Below are 14,149 nucleotides of genomic sequence, written 5' to 3' on the forward strand. Positions count from 1 at the left end.
TATATTAGGGTGGTCCTTAAAATAGTCATTTTCGAATTTCCTTGCTCCCAGGGGCTCAAATGATTCCAAATAGATAAAAAACAATTCTCTGATAGTTTTAGCTCTTATTAATATTAACGTTTAGATAAAGCGCAATTAAAAAGTTGTATAGAAATAGCATGGAAAAATTTCAAGATTTTAAAAATGTTTTCGATATAATTTAGCGAACAAATGAATGAAATAAAATCATTCATTTGTCGCTAAGTTATACCTAAATCATTTTTTTTAATTTTCAAAATTTTCTCCATGCTCTTTCCATACAAACTTTGATTGAATTGCGCTTCATCTAATCGTTAATATTAAGAGCAAAAACTTTCAGAGAATTGTTTTTTATCAATTGGAACCATTTGAGCCCCAGGGAGCAAGAAAATTCAAAAGTGATCATTTTAAGAACCACCCACATTGTATACACATGTATACATATTATATTATATAAAGTATTTACACAAATTTGATAAAAACTAACTTCAAAACAGAATTTAAAAAGCTTGTGTTAAATTAAATTAGTTTGATTATATTGAACTGACCGGCAATCTTCAGACAAATTCGATACTTAAATTTAAGTCGTTATTAGTTATATGAACTTGCGTCCATAATTTTTGTTTAAACAAAAACTAGCATGACTTTTTTATATTTTCTATAAATACTACTGTTCACTTTGGGTTCGTTATAGTCCACGACACCTGACCACTTCACCACTTATTTGCGTTGAGAAGGCATGAAGTAGAAATCCGCGGGCATATCGCCAACGTGTTGTTGCTGATGTCCTTGATTCCTGTGTGCCCTCCTGTCTTGGGTATAATACCGTTATGCATTCCAGAGTTTCCTAAAGCATGTCCGTGTTTGTCCTGGGAAGAGAATAAGTGCTTCTGTCTGGTTGCATCTGGTAACTGACTGGCGGCGAGTGTCCTTGCTGGTACCCGCCATGGCTGTAGTTATTATTTGATTTCCCGTTTGATCTTTGTAAACTTCTGCTGTGTTCATAATAAGGTAGTGTTTGGGTTGAAGATAAAATTGCAGCTGCTGCTTGTTTACTAGGTGGTAGGTTTGTGTTGTAAACTTTTGTTGGGGTCCTTGGATGAGCTCCTCCGTTGGTCGGGTGCTTCTCTTCAGTCTCGAAGGCATCAAAAGCGTAGTTGGTGTTGGCTGCACTGTAGTCCTTCCAGGCAGAGTGTGGTATTAATTGGTCCTGAACATAGAAAAATGTCAACGTGAAATAAAATATTTAGATGAATTGGTGTATTTAGTGAAGCAAATATCGACTGCATTCGCTGGCAATTTATCATCATCAAAAATCCCGAAAACATAATTACATGTTATTAAGTAAAATGTAATATTTTTTACTCTTCAAAATGATTGGCCAGTGTTTAAAATATAAACAAATATAAAATGCAAACCAAACATTGTAGAAATTTTCAATACTTCTATCATTTGAATATTTTATTTCTATGTATCATGTTATATATACAATGGGCTAAGAAAGGCCATCATAGTAAGTTGTATCAATCATGATATTTTGAATGAATTACGTAAAGTAACTGTTTATGTGCCCAAACAATAGCATGGCACGTCAATGCTATCTATTTGTCATCCCTTCAGAACTTTCTTTCAGAATCGTTTATCAAAATCATAACAAAACAATTCCTATCGTAAGTACTAGCAGTCGATCGTTCTATTTAAGCAGGTGCGTATTGTACAATTGTGCAACATCAAATAATAAATATGTGCATATCAATAAATAAAAATAAATCAAAATTTTACCACAACTTGCATCACCATCACCATCCTGAAACTGTGCAGTACATAACCACCAAACTAACATGCTACTAATAAAATCTTTCAAAGACAACAGGCTCATCATAAGAATAGTCGATGTAATAGAAATATTTTTCACATATAAAAAAAATAATAAAATAGAAAAAAATTGCTGATATATTTGCATGGGCTATTTTGGGTTTTAGCTATTTTTGTATGAATCAAAATCTCGCCCGTTTTTTATGATTGTGAATGTCTATTTTGATGCATACGTTTTTTATTGATTTCAACTTTTACTTACTGAGTGTGCAAAAACAAACTTGAAAATTAGAAGTTTGGACAGGATATCAAATTTGCTCATACCATATCATATTTTGAATCACGTGATCAGTTTGTAATGAATTTAGATGGAATAAATATATTTGAAATTTTGGTTTTGAAAAACGCTGTATTAGTAAAGGCTTCATGGTAGTTAAACTGAAATCTTATTTGCGAATAAAATGGTAAATCATAGTTTTGCTGTTAGTTGTTTCCAATTTGTACAAAAAGCATAAATTTTAATCAACCCGCAATTTTGATGCTTCCTTTTCTCAGCTTAGCCCAGACAAATAATAAAAACATCTAACAATCAGTGAGTTTGTGAGTTCTACATCAATATAAACACCTTTTGCGCAACTGTTAAACCAAATAGCAAAAAAAAATCCAAAAAAATAAAAAAGCGGACACGCACGTTTAAGTAACTTCCTATAACATTTATTTTTTTGAAATCATCGCGCTTTTCTACCAGTTGGATTTGAGATGCTGCCTGTACTGTCTTTGATAATACTGTTGTTCGTAAAGACGCTGTTGTTCTGTGAGCAGATCCCGGTGGTTTTGGGCTTCTTGTTGGTGATGATGATGCTGTTGTTGGTAGGATCGCGGCGACCCGGACGAGTCGCGCCCAGGGTGGGCCTGAAGCGGCGAGTTCCAGTAGGACAAGGCCTCGTTTGTATTCGGATTGTAGGCGCCGATGGACGACGTGCTGCGCCCGTCCAGAGGTATCGCGTAAACGTGCTGGATTAGGGCAAAAGTATAAGAGATTGGATGGATGGAATTATGCTAGTCGGGGAGGTATTTGCTAAGTGTCTTTGATTTTTTTAAACATCATGTGTTTTTTTTCAAAGTTACACGACTAAAGTAAATAGATTTTTTTTAGTTCCCACGGGATTTAAAGGGTTCCGAATTTAAATTTTATTCATGAAGTAGAAGTAACACTGGCTACTTTTACTTGATGAGATATTAATTATGGGTTCTCTTCTTGATATGTAAAAACAAACACTTTTTAAGATTTATTGATTTTATTTTAAATTCTAACTTACATAATTGGGTGTTGATATTTTTAATCTGTACTTGTTGGCGGTTCAAACATAACTAACTCCCGCTCAAGTAATTGTCATAACTAACATAATTAACTCCCGCTCATTGCTCAAGTAATTGTCAATTTATTTGTCATATGTAATTTATCATCTTTATCGTTGTATTATCTTTAAATTTACTAGATGTCGACCAAAGACAGTTGTAAATTATATGGTAAAATGAAAAAAAAATCATTCAAAATACATTTAAGTCACGAAAAAAAAATGCATTGGTGTTATATTTCACTAAGATTTTGAATTACCTATATAATCTAATCTTAACCTTTTTTTTAACCCCAAAGGGTAAGTTAAAGTTACTGCAAATAAATTTAAGTTCAAAATATTTACATATCTTTATGTTTCAAAGGTTTCTGACCATTTTGGCATACCTTAGATAAATTGAAAAACCGATAAAATTTTTCGGCTGGTCTAGAGGTTTTGGAAATAAAAAAAAATGTCATTTGGCAGTCAAAAATGATCATTATATACATGCGAATCAAATTATCAGTTATTTTATAGAGTTTTTAATAATAAAAACAACTTTTTTGTTTACATTTCTATGGGCTCCGTACCAATGTTTATCCGTTATTATGTGTCGCCGCGCTTACGCGCTTCGATTTTATGTATTTAAGCAGCTAAAGTTCAAAATTTACAGGATATTTTAAAACAGATTTTTCAAGTCAATTTTTTAAAAAAATTTAAAATTCTCAAGTATTTTTTTCAAAACTTTCTAGTTTTTCAAAATTTTAAATGTTTCCTAAGAATTATATTTTTTGATACGAAAAGTTCTAGCAATTTGCCACTACTAGATGTAAATTCTTTTAAAAATTTATAAATGAAAAATCGGATTTGAATAGAAAATACGTGCAGTTTACTGAAGGTTATATGAAAATCTTCAATTATTATAACTCAGAAATTCTGGGTGATTATTACTAGGTGATCATTATCAATATTTTTTTTTGTTTATAAGTAAAAATACTTACTAGGTAATTCACATCTTTTTTAGAAATTTCATATTTCGTGATGTTTAAGATGAGAAAAAAAATATCTAAAGATATCGGTTTTTTGAAAATACGTATAGAGTTACTTCATTTTTTGGCTCAAAATTATTTATTTTATTGGCTCAAAATATTTTCTTTGTTGATGTACTAAACACTATTTTGATATAATACCATTTTTGGGATTGAAATGAAATTTTCTCAACATGTTTCTGACTAATTTGACATCTAAATTGAGAGATGTTATATAAATGTAGACGTTGAATAGTTTTAATTTTAGAAGCATAGATTAATAAAACGTTATGAGCTGTTGATTTGCACTTTTTGGCGTATAATTTTTGCAATAAAATTTGTTATAAAATGTATGGCGGTGGGAGTAATTGTTTGAAATTCGTATAACCATTTTATTTATATGTTCCCACAATATTTTGTACATTTTGACATCATTTTATAGATTTTTTGGTTTTTGTGTTTTTGTGCAATTATTTTGAATTACACTTTGGTGCCTCAATTTGATAACTAGTAATTGCTTATATAACGGCTGAATTCAATTATAGATAAAGATAAAGATAATAAGTAAGATATTATAGTATAAAGTTATAGTTTACTTTTATATTCCTACAAAGTTTGAACTATTTTTTTTTTTCAATGTAAGGTAGAAAAAATACGAACCCATAAAGAAAGTCTATTTACAACTAAAAAGAGAGAGTATGTAAAAGAATATTTACAATAAAACCTAATCGCATAAAATACTTTTAGATAGATGGGCGGAGATAAAGTTTGCATTATATACATTAACGAAATATTTTATTAAATTATTTACTGGGCATGTAAAAATGACTATGAAACGAATATATTATAATAAGTTCATATTCGTAAAATACATTTGGTGTTAGTAGGAAATTTGAATCATATCTAACCTTTTGATTGCTTCCTCCTCTGCTGGTCTTGTATATTGTGCAACCTGCTTGAATAATCGCGACTAAAACCAGGGCTGCTATACAACCAAGGACTGAATACAATCTGGTACCAGTAAGTCGGAAAAAGCCACCTCCAAAATCTTCAGAAGATTCCAAAACTGGTGCAGAAGTTACTAAGGAAAAAGTATCATCATTATAAATTATCCAAAAAATCTTACAAATAAATTCATTGTAAGCAATGATGATAAAGCATCACTTGCTAGGACAAATTAATCTTTATGGACCTCTGAACTAATAACTGTTGCTAATATATTAATATACTCACAACTATGGCTTTCAAAAACCAAGAATCCTGGATCAACATTCAAATTTCCAACTTTGCCAGGAGCAAGAGTATCTCTAATAGCGCTTTTAACTTGCTCTTCGGAATCTGCTACAACATCGACATCATTGCTGACAGGATCCAGTGATCTGCCCTTTTCGTAAGAAGCTTTGTCAAGTAATAAACGCATTTTTGCTATCACAGCTCCATCCAAGCTAAATAACAAAGATATAACAAGATTAAAGTACATGATCAAATGAAAATTTTGCTAATTTATATAAAAGTTTCTTACTCTTGGAATTCCATTACATCAAGGCTGCTGAAACCAGGCAAATGTTCCAGGGGTCCACGGAATGCTCCAGTAACAGTGTTTGCAAGTTGATCAAAATCTTCACTATTGGTGTCAGGTGCTGTAAAACCTTCGGCAAGCTGAGTAAGTTTTACTTGCATTGTGTAAACTAGACGTGGAGGAGGTGGACGGGTAGTTGCTTCTTCACGGCCAATGTCTAGATAAAATTATTCATATTAATTGTTGACACATAATGATGAGAATTCTAATTTGTATTAAAAATTTCTTGTTTGTTACACATCCTATATAATTTTATAACTGACCTCTTCCGCAACTCTTGATGCAAATACGTTTTTCTGATACAACCGGAGTTGTAGTATGCCTTCTTGTTTTTTTATTCACACTATTAAAAGCACCTCCATGAACTGGGAACATCATGTATAAGCAATGATCTTCAGTGAAAGATAAATCCTGGAATTATATAAATGATTTAACCTCTGGATAATAAAATGACGCATCTGAGTACTATAATTATATTACAACAAATTTGCATACGTAAAAGTTATTAAAAATTACAAATGTTAAAGTTGAGACATGTAAACCGTTGGAATTTAACTTCAATGAACTTTGACAAACCTGTGATTTATCTTTGCTAATTCTTTTTCTTGTAAACGATATCGTTGTGACCCCATCTTGCAATTTAGCACTGGTGTTGTAGATATCTTGAGAATCATCAAGCTTTGGCATTCCGTAGCCATTAATCCATGCGTCCATCAAGAATGGACGTCCACCTTTGTCAACCCACCCTAAGACTGCATCTGTTTGCGACTACGGTGGTAAAAGATAGAATTATTAAAGGTTTGTTTTACCTAAATTGCTTTTTGATTCCGATTATCAGTTTTTAGGAGAACTAAATATAATTTTCAAGAAATAATCTTACCATCTTATCATCATCAGAGAAGCCAACTCCTGTCCAAGTATCTGTATGTGTGGTCTTAATAGTAAATCGCATTGCATCTCCTCGATCTGTGAGTTCCCAAGATGCATGATATTCGCAGGAACCAGCTTTATCTTTTTGTTCAGGGTCACAACCTCGTGGAGTTCCCCATGATCCTCCACAATCACCAATTACTGATGCAGAACCAGAAGAATTTGGTGTGGGCTTTGCTTCATCTAAGACAGAACCAAAATATCAAAAACATAAGATATAAATAATTGACGTAATGCTGGTGGTAGCATCTTGAGTTATGATCAGACATTTTGATAAATCATTCCAAGTTTTTTTATGGTCAATAATTTTTACAATTTTCTTTATAATTACCAAAGAAATTAAGTGTCAGAGCTCCTCTTTGACTTCCATGTCCATGGTATTTAAGTTCATCTGCTTTGTAGAAATCTTTCATAGATACCGCTTCTTTTTCAATGCCTGATGGCGGATTATGGACATAATGTCCAAATTCCTACATGAAACGTACAGTATTGTTAACATATAAATTGGTTGTTTGTTTTACATATTGCATTCATTACTTGTCCCCTAGCCCATATGACATGCATCAACTCCTTCTCAAATGAATGATCCGTGGGTTCTGTAGCTTGTAACTTCTTCCTGAATAGAATTGTTGTCACGCCATCTTTTTCAAAGCCCATAGCAGCTGTCAAATCACTTTTGCCTCCCCAGAATGTATCCATTCTTGGTGTCGATCTGTGGAATGTAAGACAACTGTTAATGATCTGTTCCAAGACAACCAAATTTTGTTTCCTGACCTGTCTCTGGTGTAATAGTCCCAAATCCTGCTAGCTGTGCCTCTGGCTGTACCAATCACGATATCTGTACAATCCATTGGACTGAAATCGTGTTTAGGAGCGTAAGAATCTGATTGAGCTTGAGCAGACTTGCTGACGGGTGCTGATTTGGCAGCTGGACAATTGGATTACATTATAAATTGCATTATATCATTACTAAGTATTGATGTCAGATAAGCAGTTGATAAAGATACTGATTCACAGGTATAATTTTTGAGTCATTATTGAATCAAACATTATTGTATATCAACGAGATATGCTGACACCATTACTTTTATCAATTTATATTTTTAACATCTGAGTCTATCAAATCTTAGTTATATGCAAATCTAGCAAATATGCTAAAAATTGATTATATATTTAATAAGATGCTTTTATCAAAGAAGTCAGATATTAGTAATACTTTCACTAGGACAGTCTTATAATAATGAAGTATAAAGAAAAACATTAGTACTGTTATACCAAGTTTAAGATTTTTAAATACCATACTACAATATATGAAGAATATTTACATTATGTACAGAGTAATATTACCTAAGTTAATAATTTTCAAAATTTATAACTCTAGAAGCAATAAATTTTAATATTTCTACTGTTATACCTTTAGCTGTGGTTGACTCTGATTTTGAACTAGGTTCCGGCTCTGATTTAGGTTCTGGTTCAGGTTCTGATTTTGGTTCGGGTTCCGACGTTGGTTCAGGTTCTGAGCTAGGCTCTGGCTCTGAACTTGGTTCAGGCTCTGAACTGGGTTCTGGCTCAGAGCTGGGTTCCGGTTCGGAACTCGGTTCTGGCTCAGATTTCGGTTCTGGTTCAGATTTTGGCTCAGGTTCAGAAGCGGGTTCTGATGTAGGTTCTGAAGTAGGTTCAGGTTCAGATTTAGGTTCTGGCTCGGATTTAGGTTCCGGTTCTGCGTTTGGTTCACTCGTAGGCTCCGGTTCTGCGTTTGGTTCCGAGCTTGGTTCTGGTTCAGCAGATGCTGGTTCGGGTTCAGAACTTGGTTCTGGTTCAGAGCCGGGTTCTGGTTCAGCGCTCGGTTCAGCTGCTGAAACTGGTTCGGCATCGTGGAAATCAATGAATGCTGTTTTGGATTTTCTGATGCCCTCTTGTGGTTCGCTCAAGTTTTCTGTTGATGGCTGAGTAATTGTATAGGATTCGCCCCAATCGGTTTCGGAACTTGGACGCACAGAAGAACCTGATAGACGCGATAAACGTGCAATAGATTTCACCACATATAAAAATCAAACTGTGCCTCTCAAGGAAAAGGGATACAAGTTGAATATTTGAAAAAGTTAAGGTATCTTATCGTGTACTATTTTTAGTACCAAAAATGGTTCTGGTGATATGTAAAATATAGAAATAGTCTGACTCATCAATTATATTTATTTTAAAGTAGAATTATCACCATCGCAAATATTAAGAAACACTTTTAAAAAAAATCATTTTTTTTCATGTACTACGTTATTGCGATGGATGTTGTGAAATTTAGATATGCTAGTGAAAATTATGCATGTATATATTACATTTATGTGGTGCAAATGCACGTATTTCCTTAAGTTTTCCTATGGTTATTTTTCATAATTACGTTTCTAATTTATTTGCATTAACTAAATGACTAAATAAAATTCCTCTAATAATCAGACTACACAAGAGTCATCAAAAATCACTCTAGTCTTAATCTAATATCTGTTTAGTTAAATCAATCTGAAGATCCCAAAATTAGTATTTAGAAGTACTTATATAGATAACATCCTTCAGTATTATTAGAGAGCAAATAGTATAGTTGGTGCAAATATATCAAAGTGCTCAGTCTATATAGTGTGAGGTGAAAGGTGTCTGTGTTATGTACACGCTAATTACTCCATTTTTCATTTAGCTATCAAATCAAACTTCTAGTTATGAGAACCTAAACTAATTTTGTATAAAATAATGAATACGAACCTTCTGCTTCACGCTTTCTGCGACCTGGAATAAAAAAATTGCTGTAAATATTATAATCGTTTTCACTAATTTGTTTAACTAATCAGATCATATTTTTTGGGCTCTTATTACTATGATAGTATATAATAAATAATAATGGGTGTACTGCCCTAGGGCAGGTCCGTGAACTGAGTTAAAACTCCAACTCGATTCAGGGAAGAATAGTGTGAGAGATTTCCCATTGCCATTTCACACCGCAGTGCTCGAGATGGACTTATTTTCAATTGGAAACATATTTTGATCTATATTTTCAATTGAAAATTGACATCGCGCTGCCCGATGTCAGATTGCCGGAGCGGGGAATCGAAAGCGCAACCCTGTCCATACAAAGTCAACGCGTTAACGACCTTCGCCACGACGAACCCATGATAGTATATTTAACCTCGTAAATAATACATCTTAAGTTTTGGTCATGTATTTAAAAATATTTAATTTTTTTCTACTAACCGTGTCTGGTACTGACTCTATAACTGACGCTGGTTTGCACCGTGACATCTGGTTCCGAAGTTAGTTCTTCATTGGCAGCAGGCCTGGCCACACGTTTCGTCTTGGTTTTTTCCCCACTGTGTGGTTCTGGTTCTGCAGTAGGTTCACTAGTTGGTTCAGGCTCTGGTTCGGCGCTTGGTTCGCTTGTCGGTTCCGGTTCTGGTTCTATTATAAAATCATAGTGATTATTAATTATATGGAACTAGAAACATGAACAAAGAACTAACATGGAAGTAACAGATAGTTAAATTGTTCATTTTTTAAAACCAATAAAATTGCAGACTATAGTAAATTTGTATAAAGTTTTTCATATAAATGCATTTTATCCCGTTTTTCTAATCCCGTGTTCTCGGTTCATTAGAATTTTCTCAAGCAGAACAATAAGATTGTTTTGTTTGTATACCAACAATGTTACTGATTGCTGCATTACAAAACTCACGCATAATGAAGTAATGGTAATTTTTTTAGCTTGAAATGAATTAATATGAGCTATTATAATAATGAACTACTTTCACCATTCATAGTTTTTTCCGTGTTGTCGATTGAAGTTTATCTGCGGTTTCAGAGTATGAGTATTTTTGCATCTTATGTAATAATATAGAGAATAATAGATTGATGTTTTATTCGTGAGCTGGTCAATGCTCTTTGGATTAGTAAAAACTGATTCCGGGTTAGATATCCACCTCAGTCAGTTTGATATCAAGCAGTATAGGCGGCGATCAATTGAAGCTTTAGACTAAGGGTGTTCTTGTAAGGCTAAAAAAATCTGTGCAAGAGATTCTAAGCATTATACATACGAAAACCATAGCATGACAGGTTTCAGTCCAATTCTAATCCAAATCATTATCCACCAGGAGTTTGAAAATGCAAAAAAATACCCAAAAATTGAACTTATTCCTGTTTAATACGATCAAATTTTAATACGATTTTATTTATTTATTGACAAGTTTAAAAATCCAATTACCAGGCAATTTCTACCTGCACAAGCACCTGACAAGACTGCCAGATGGTTCACTTTTATGAGCAAGTTGCATATGCATTAAAATAATCGTTGTCATATAATGTTAAAATTGATACATATGATTGTCTAAATTACTATTTGTTTTGATTTCTCAAGAACACACAGTTATTCAAATAGTTCAGTAGCTCTTGGTAAAGTTGTTATACGAGATTTTTACTGGAGATCATAAATCTCTAATATGATATCAATTTTAATAGCTTTTTAGGGCATTGCTGTAAGATGTAAATGCATTTAATAAACTTTGTACTATAAGATTAATTTTAGACATATGTTTATTTAAATTAGTGCAAAATTGTTCAATAAACCGTTGTTCATAAGGTTAAGTAGTTCTTGGTCCAGTTGTTATACCAGATTTTCATGGAGATCATAGATTTCTAATATTTCAAGTGCTATCTGTTACCTTCACTGCTCGATATCAAGCTAGTCGAGCTGGTCATCGAACTCAAACTATTTTATACCATGATAATATATTTTGTGATTTTTTATTAATATCCAGCGATGTCACTGAAAGACTATTCTCACTTGATCATATTTGAGATCTGTAATTTCAAGTGCAAATCTTATATCATACTTCTTGATATCAAGCTGGGCGAGCATGGGATTGATCCTGAAACTAGTGATTTCTACGTTTCTTTATTTTAAGTTTTCTTAATAGCGATCTTTAGCATATGTTTTTTATGGAAGGCAATCCACTATTTGTCCTTTTTTAGTTCTGGTATTTCTTTAATGTATACTTTAACAATTTCTTTTAGGGCTTTGCTACAATGTATATTCACACCACTAGAAATATATCTAAAATAATACCATTAGAAAGAATATGATCAACAAATGGGTTGCCTTCTAAATACACTGAATTTGGTTCTGATTGCTGTTGAACTATAAAAATCTTCAATCTTCATACTCATTGACAATTCTTATCAGTATTACTGCAAAGTATTTATGTCCACGTTACGTGTTGGAGAAGTAAATTATAATAGTCCAGTCATTTAAGCTTAAATCAGGTAAGAATTTCGAAATTCAAGATACCCAGCTGTAAGTCTGTAAATACTTGTATATTGATACCCTAAAGTTATCTCAAAACCTACATATGGTAAGATGTCAATACCATATGTAGGTTTTGAGACAACTTTAGGGTATCAATATACAAGCATTTACATACAGTTGGGTATCTTGAATTCCGAGGTGAACTTACTATAATGACTGGACTATGTTAAAAAATAAGTTAGGAATGAACAAAAAGTTTATTTCTTATGTTCATACATTCATTGATATTCCAATATAAAGTGAGCATTCTAATCAAGGCTACAAAAAGATATCTAATTTTAATTAAATACAAAGTCTTTTAATATAATCATCTTCATTATATTCAAACACATATAATAAATTTTCATGTCCCAAGACTATGAAATTTAATTTGAAAGCTAAAAAGTTCAAATGCCGCTACACTATACCATGACAATCTCGTTCCATCAAACGCGGCACGATTCCGATTAGTTTCGTAATAATTTTTGATATAAGATATTATGATTTTAGGCTAACTGTGATCATAATGGGCTTTTATCTTATTGAAGTGGTAATTATAAACTTAATGACTCTATTATTACGATGTCGTGCTCCGTGAAATGTTCGTGCCGCAGGTCGGTGTTGTCATTCCGTGGAATATGGAACTGTTATGGAAGTGTTCATTTATATATGCATTTCATGATGTAATTAAATTATTATTTTATGTCTAACAGTATTCGTATAATAGACTGTTTGTAATTTACGAATAATTATAAAGTTTACGACAATTATGAATGCAACATAATTTTGCAAAAAAGTTTTCATAGCAAAAATGAACTAATGTATTTTACTCTTATGGCAATAATGGTGGTCACTTCAATTTGGTGCACCGGGTAGTTCAACATAAATCGAACTTCTTTTTTCTCTTATTTTAACAGCAATCAGAATCTTATGATTTACAAGCTATTGAGCTGAAACTTCTTCTTACGTCATATTTTTAGATAGTAACCGAACGGTCGATTGATCTATAATTGATTATTTTATTGCGATCCGCCTGATTAAGAACCTACGCGTTAACCACTTTTTTATATTTTTTCTTATTTTACAAAAGTGTATATAGTTTTTAGAAATCGTTTTGATATCATTAACTTATGGTTAGTGTGAAAGGCAACCCAAAAGTAGTCCTTTTTTAGATGTAACACATTTCTATACGATGACATTTTTTTTTACTTTTTATTGATATCCAGCAATGTCTCCGAAAGACTATTTTCTCATTTAGTCATATTTGAGATCTATAACTTCAAGCAAAAATCTGATATTATATTACTTGATATCAAGCTGGCCGAGAATGCGATCGAACTCGAAACTAGTGATTGCTACTCCACATTCCTATTGCTCTAAGGGGGTGCTCATTAATCACGAGAGATTTTTACCATTTTTTCTTGTAACTAAAAATAGACATGATGTTTGGTGGGGGAGAAAGAGTGATTTCGAATAGGGTGCAAAAATCCTTAAAAAATCGATCACGTGATTAATGGACACTCCCTAAATTGGAGTATGTATGTATACCTCTTGGAACATTATAGCAAATTCATCATTGCGTTTTATAACTCCACTTAAATTTCTCACAGAAATATTATTGTTGATTAATTTATTTCTATTACATTTATCTACCTGTTGTTGTATCTGCCGTGGCAGCAATTTTCTTTCCAATCTGCGGGAAGTTTCTGCATTTGGCGGTGAGAGATCGCGGTCTCCAGCCCAAAGCGGCGTATGATGTCCCGTTCACGACCATCACAACCTAGAACAAATTCGTGAAACAATTACCTACATTCAATTAGATTGTGGTCACAGTTTTTGTTATTTTAAACTAGATCACATCGTTTTTATTTAGATAGGTATAAATGATAGATGTTTTCTCGAATGGTGCCAGAACATGGCATGTTATTTGATGTCAGTAGTTTAATCTAATATTTATTGCTAATTATATTCTATAATATAATTATAATTATTTTTGGAAATATTTTTACAAGTATTTTTACATCTCATTTACTTTATAGTATATCAATAAAATTTCTAAATTAAAATACCACGTTATCGAAATGTTTAGTTCCACATAAATGATAATATATTTCAACTAAAA

General features: G+C 32.5%; 1 protein-coding gene across 1 annotated transcript; it reads right to left on the reverse strand.

Moving 5' to 3' along the window:
• Positions 1-865: 865 nt before the first annotated feature.
• LOC113381897 lies at positions 866-13,807 on the reverse strand (the record flags this gene model as incomplete). The annotated part of the gene is made up of 14 exons (XM_026620545.1): positions 866-1,228; positions 5,107-5,279; positions 5,432-5,643; positions 5,721-5,934; positions 6,041-6,188; positions 6,354-6,545; positions 6,658-6,890; positions 7,039-7,177; positions 7,245-7,419; positions 7,482-7,635; positions 8,122-8,712; positions 9,459-9,482; positions 9,945-10,148; positions 13,681-13,807. Coding segments are annotated over 14 exons (2,949 nt in total), but the record flags the coding sequence as incomplete, so codon positions are not given.
• Positions 13,808-14,149: the final 342 nt, after the last annotated feature.

The sequence above is a fragment of the Ctenocephalides felis genome, unplaced genomic scaffold, assembly GCF_003426905.1.
Source record: "Ctenocephalides felis isolate EL2017-DRISC unplaced genomic scaffold, ASM342690v1 CF-g0.4_SCAFFOLD_03186, whole genome shotgun sequence".
Taxonomy (NCBI): Eukaryota; Metazoa; Arthropoda; class Insecta; order Siphonaptera; family Pulicidae; genus Ctenocephalides; species Ctenocephalides felis.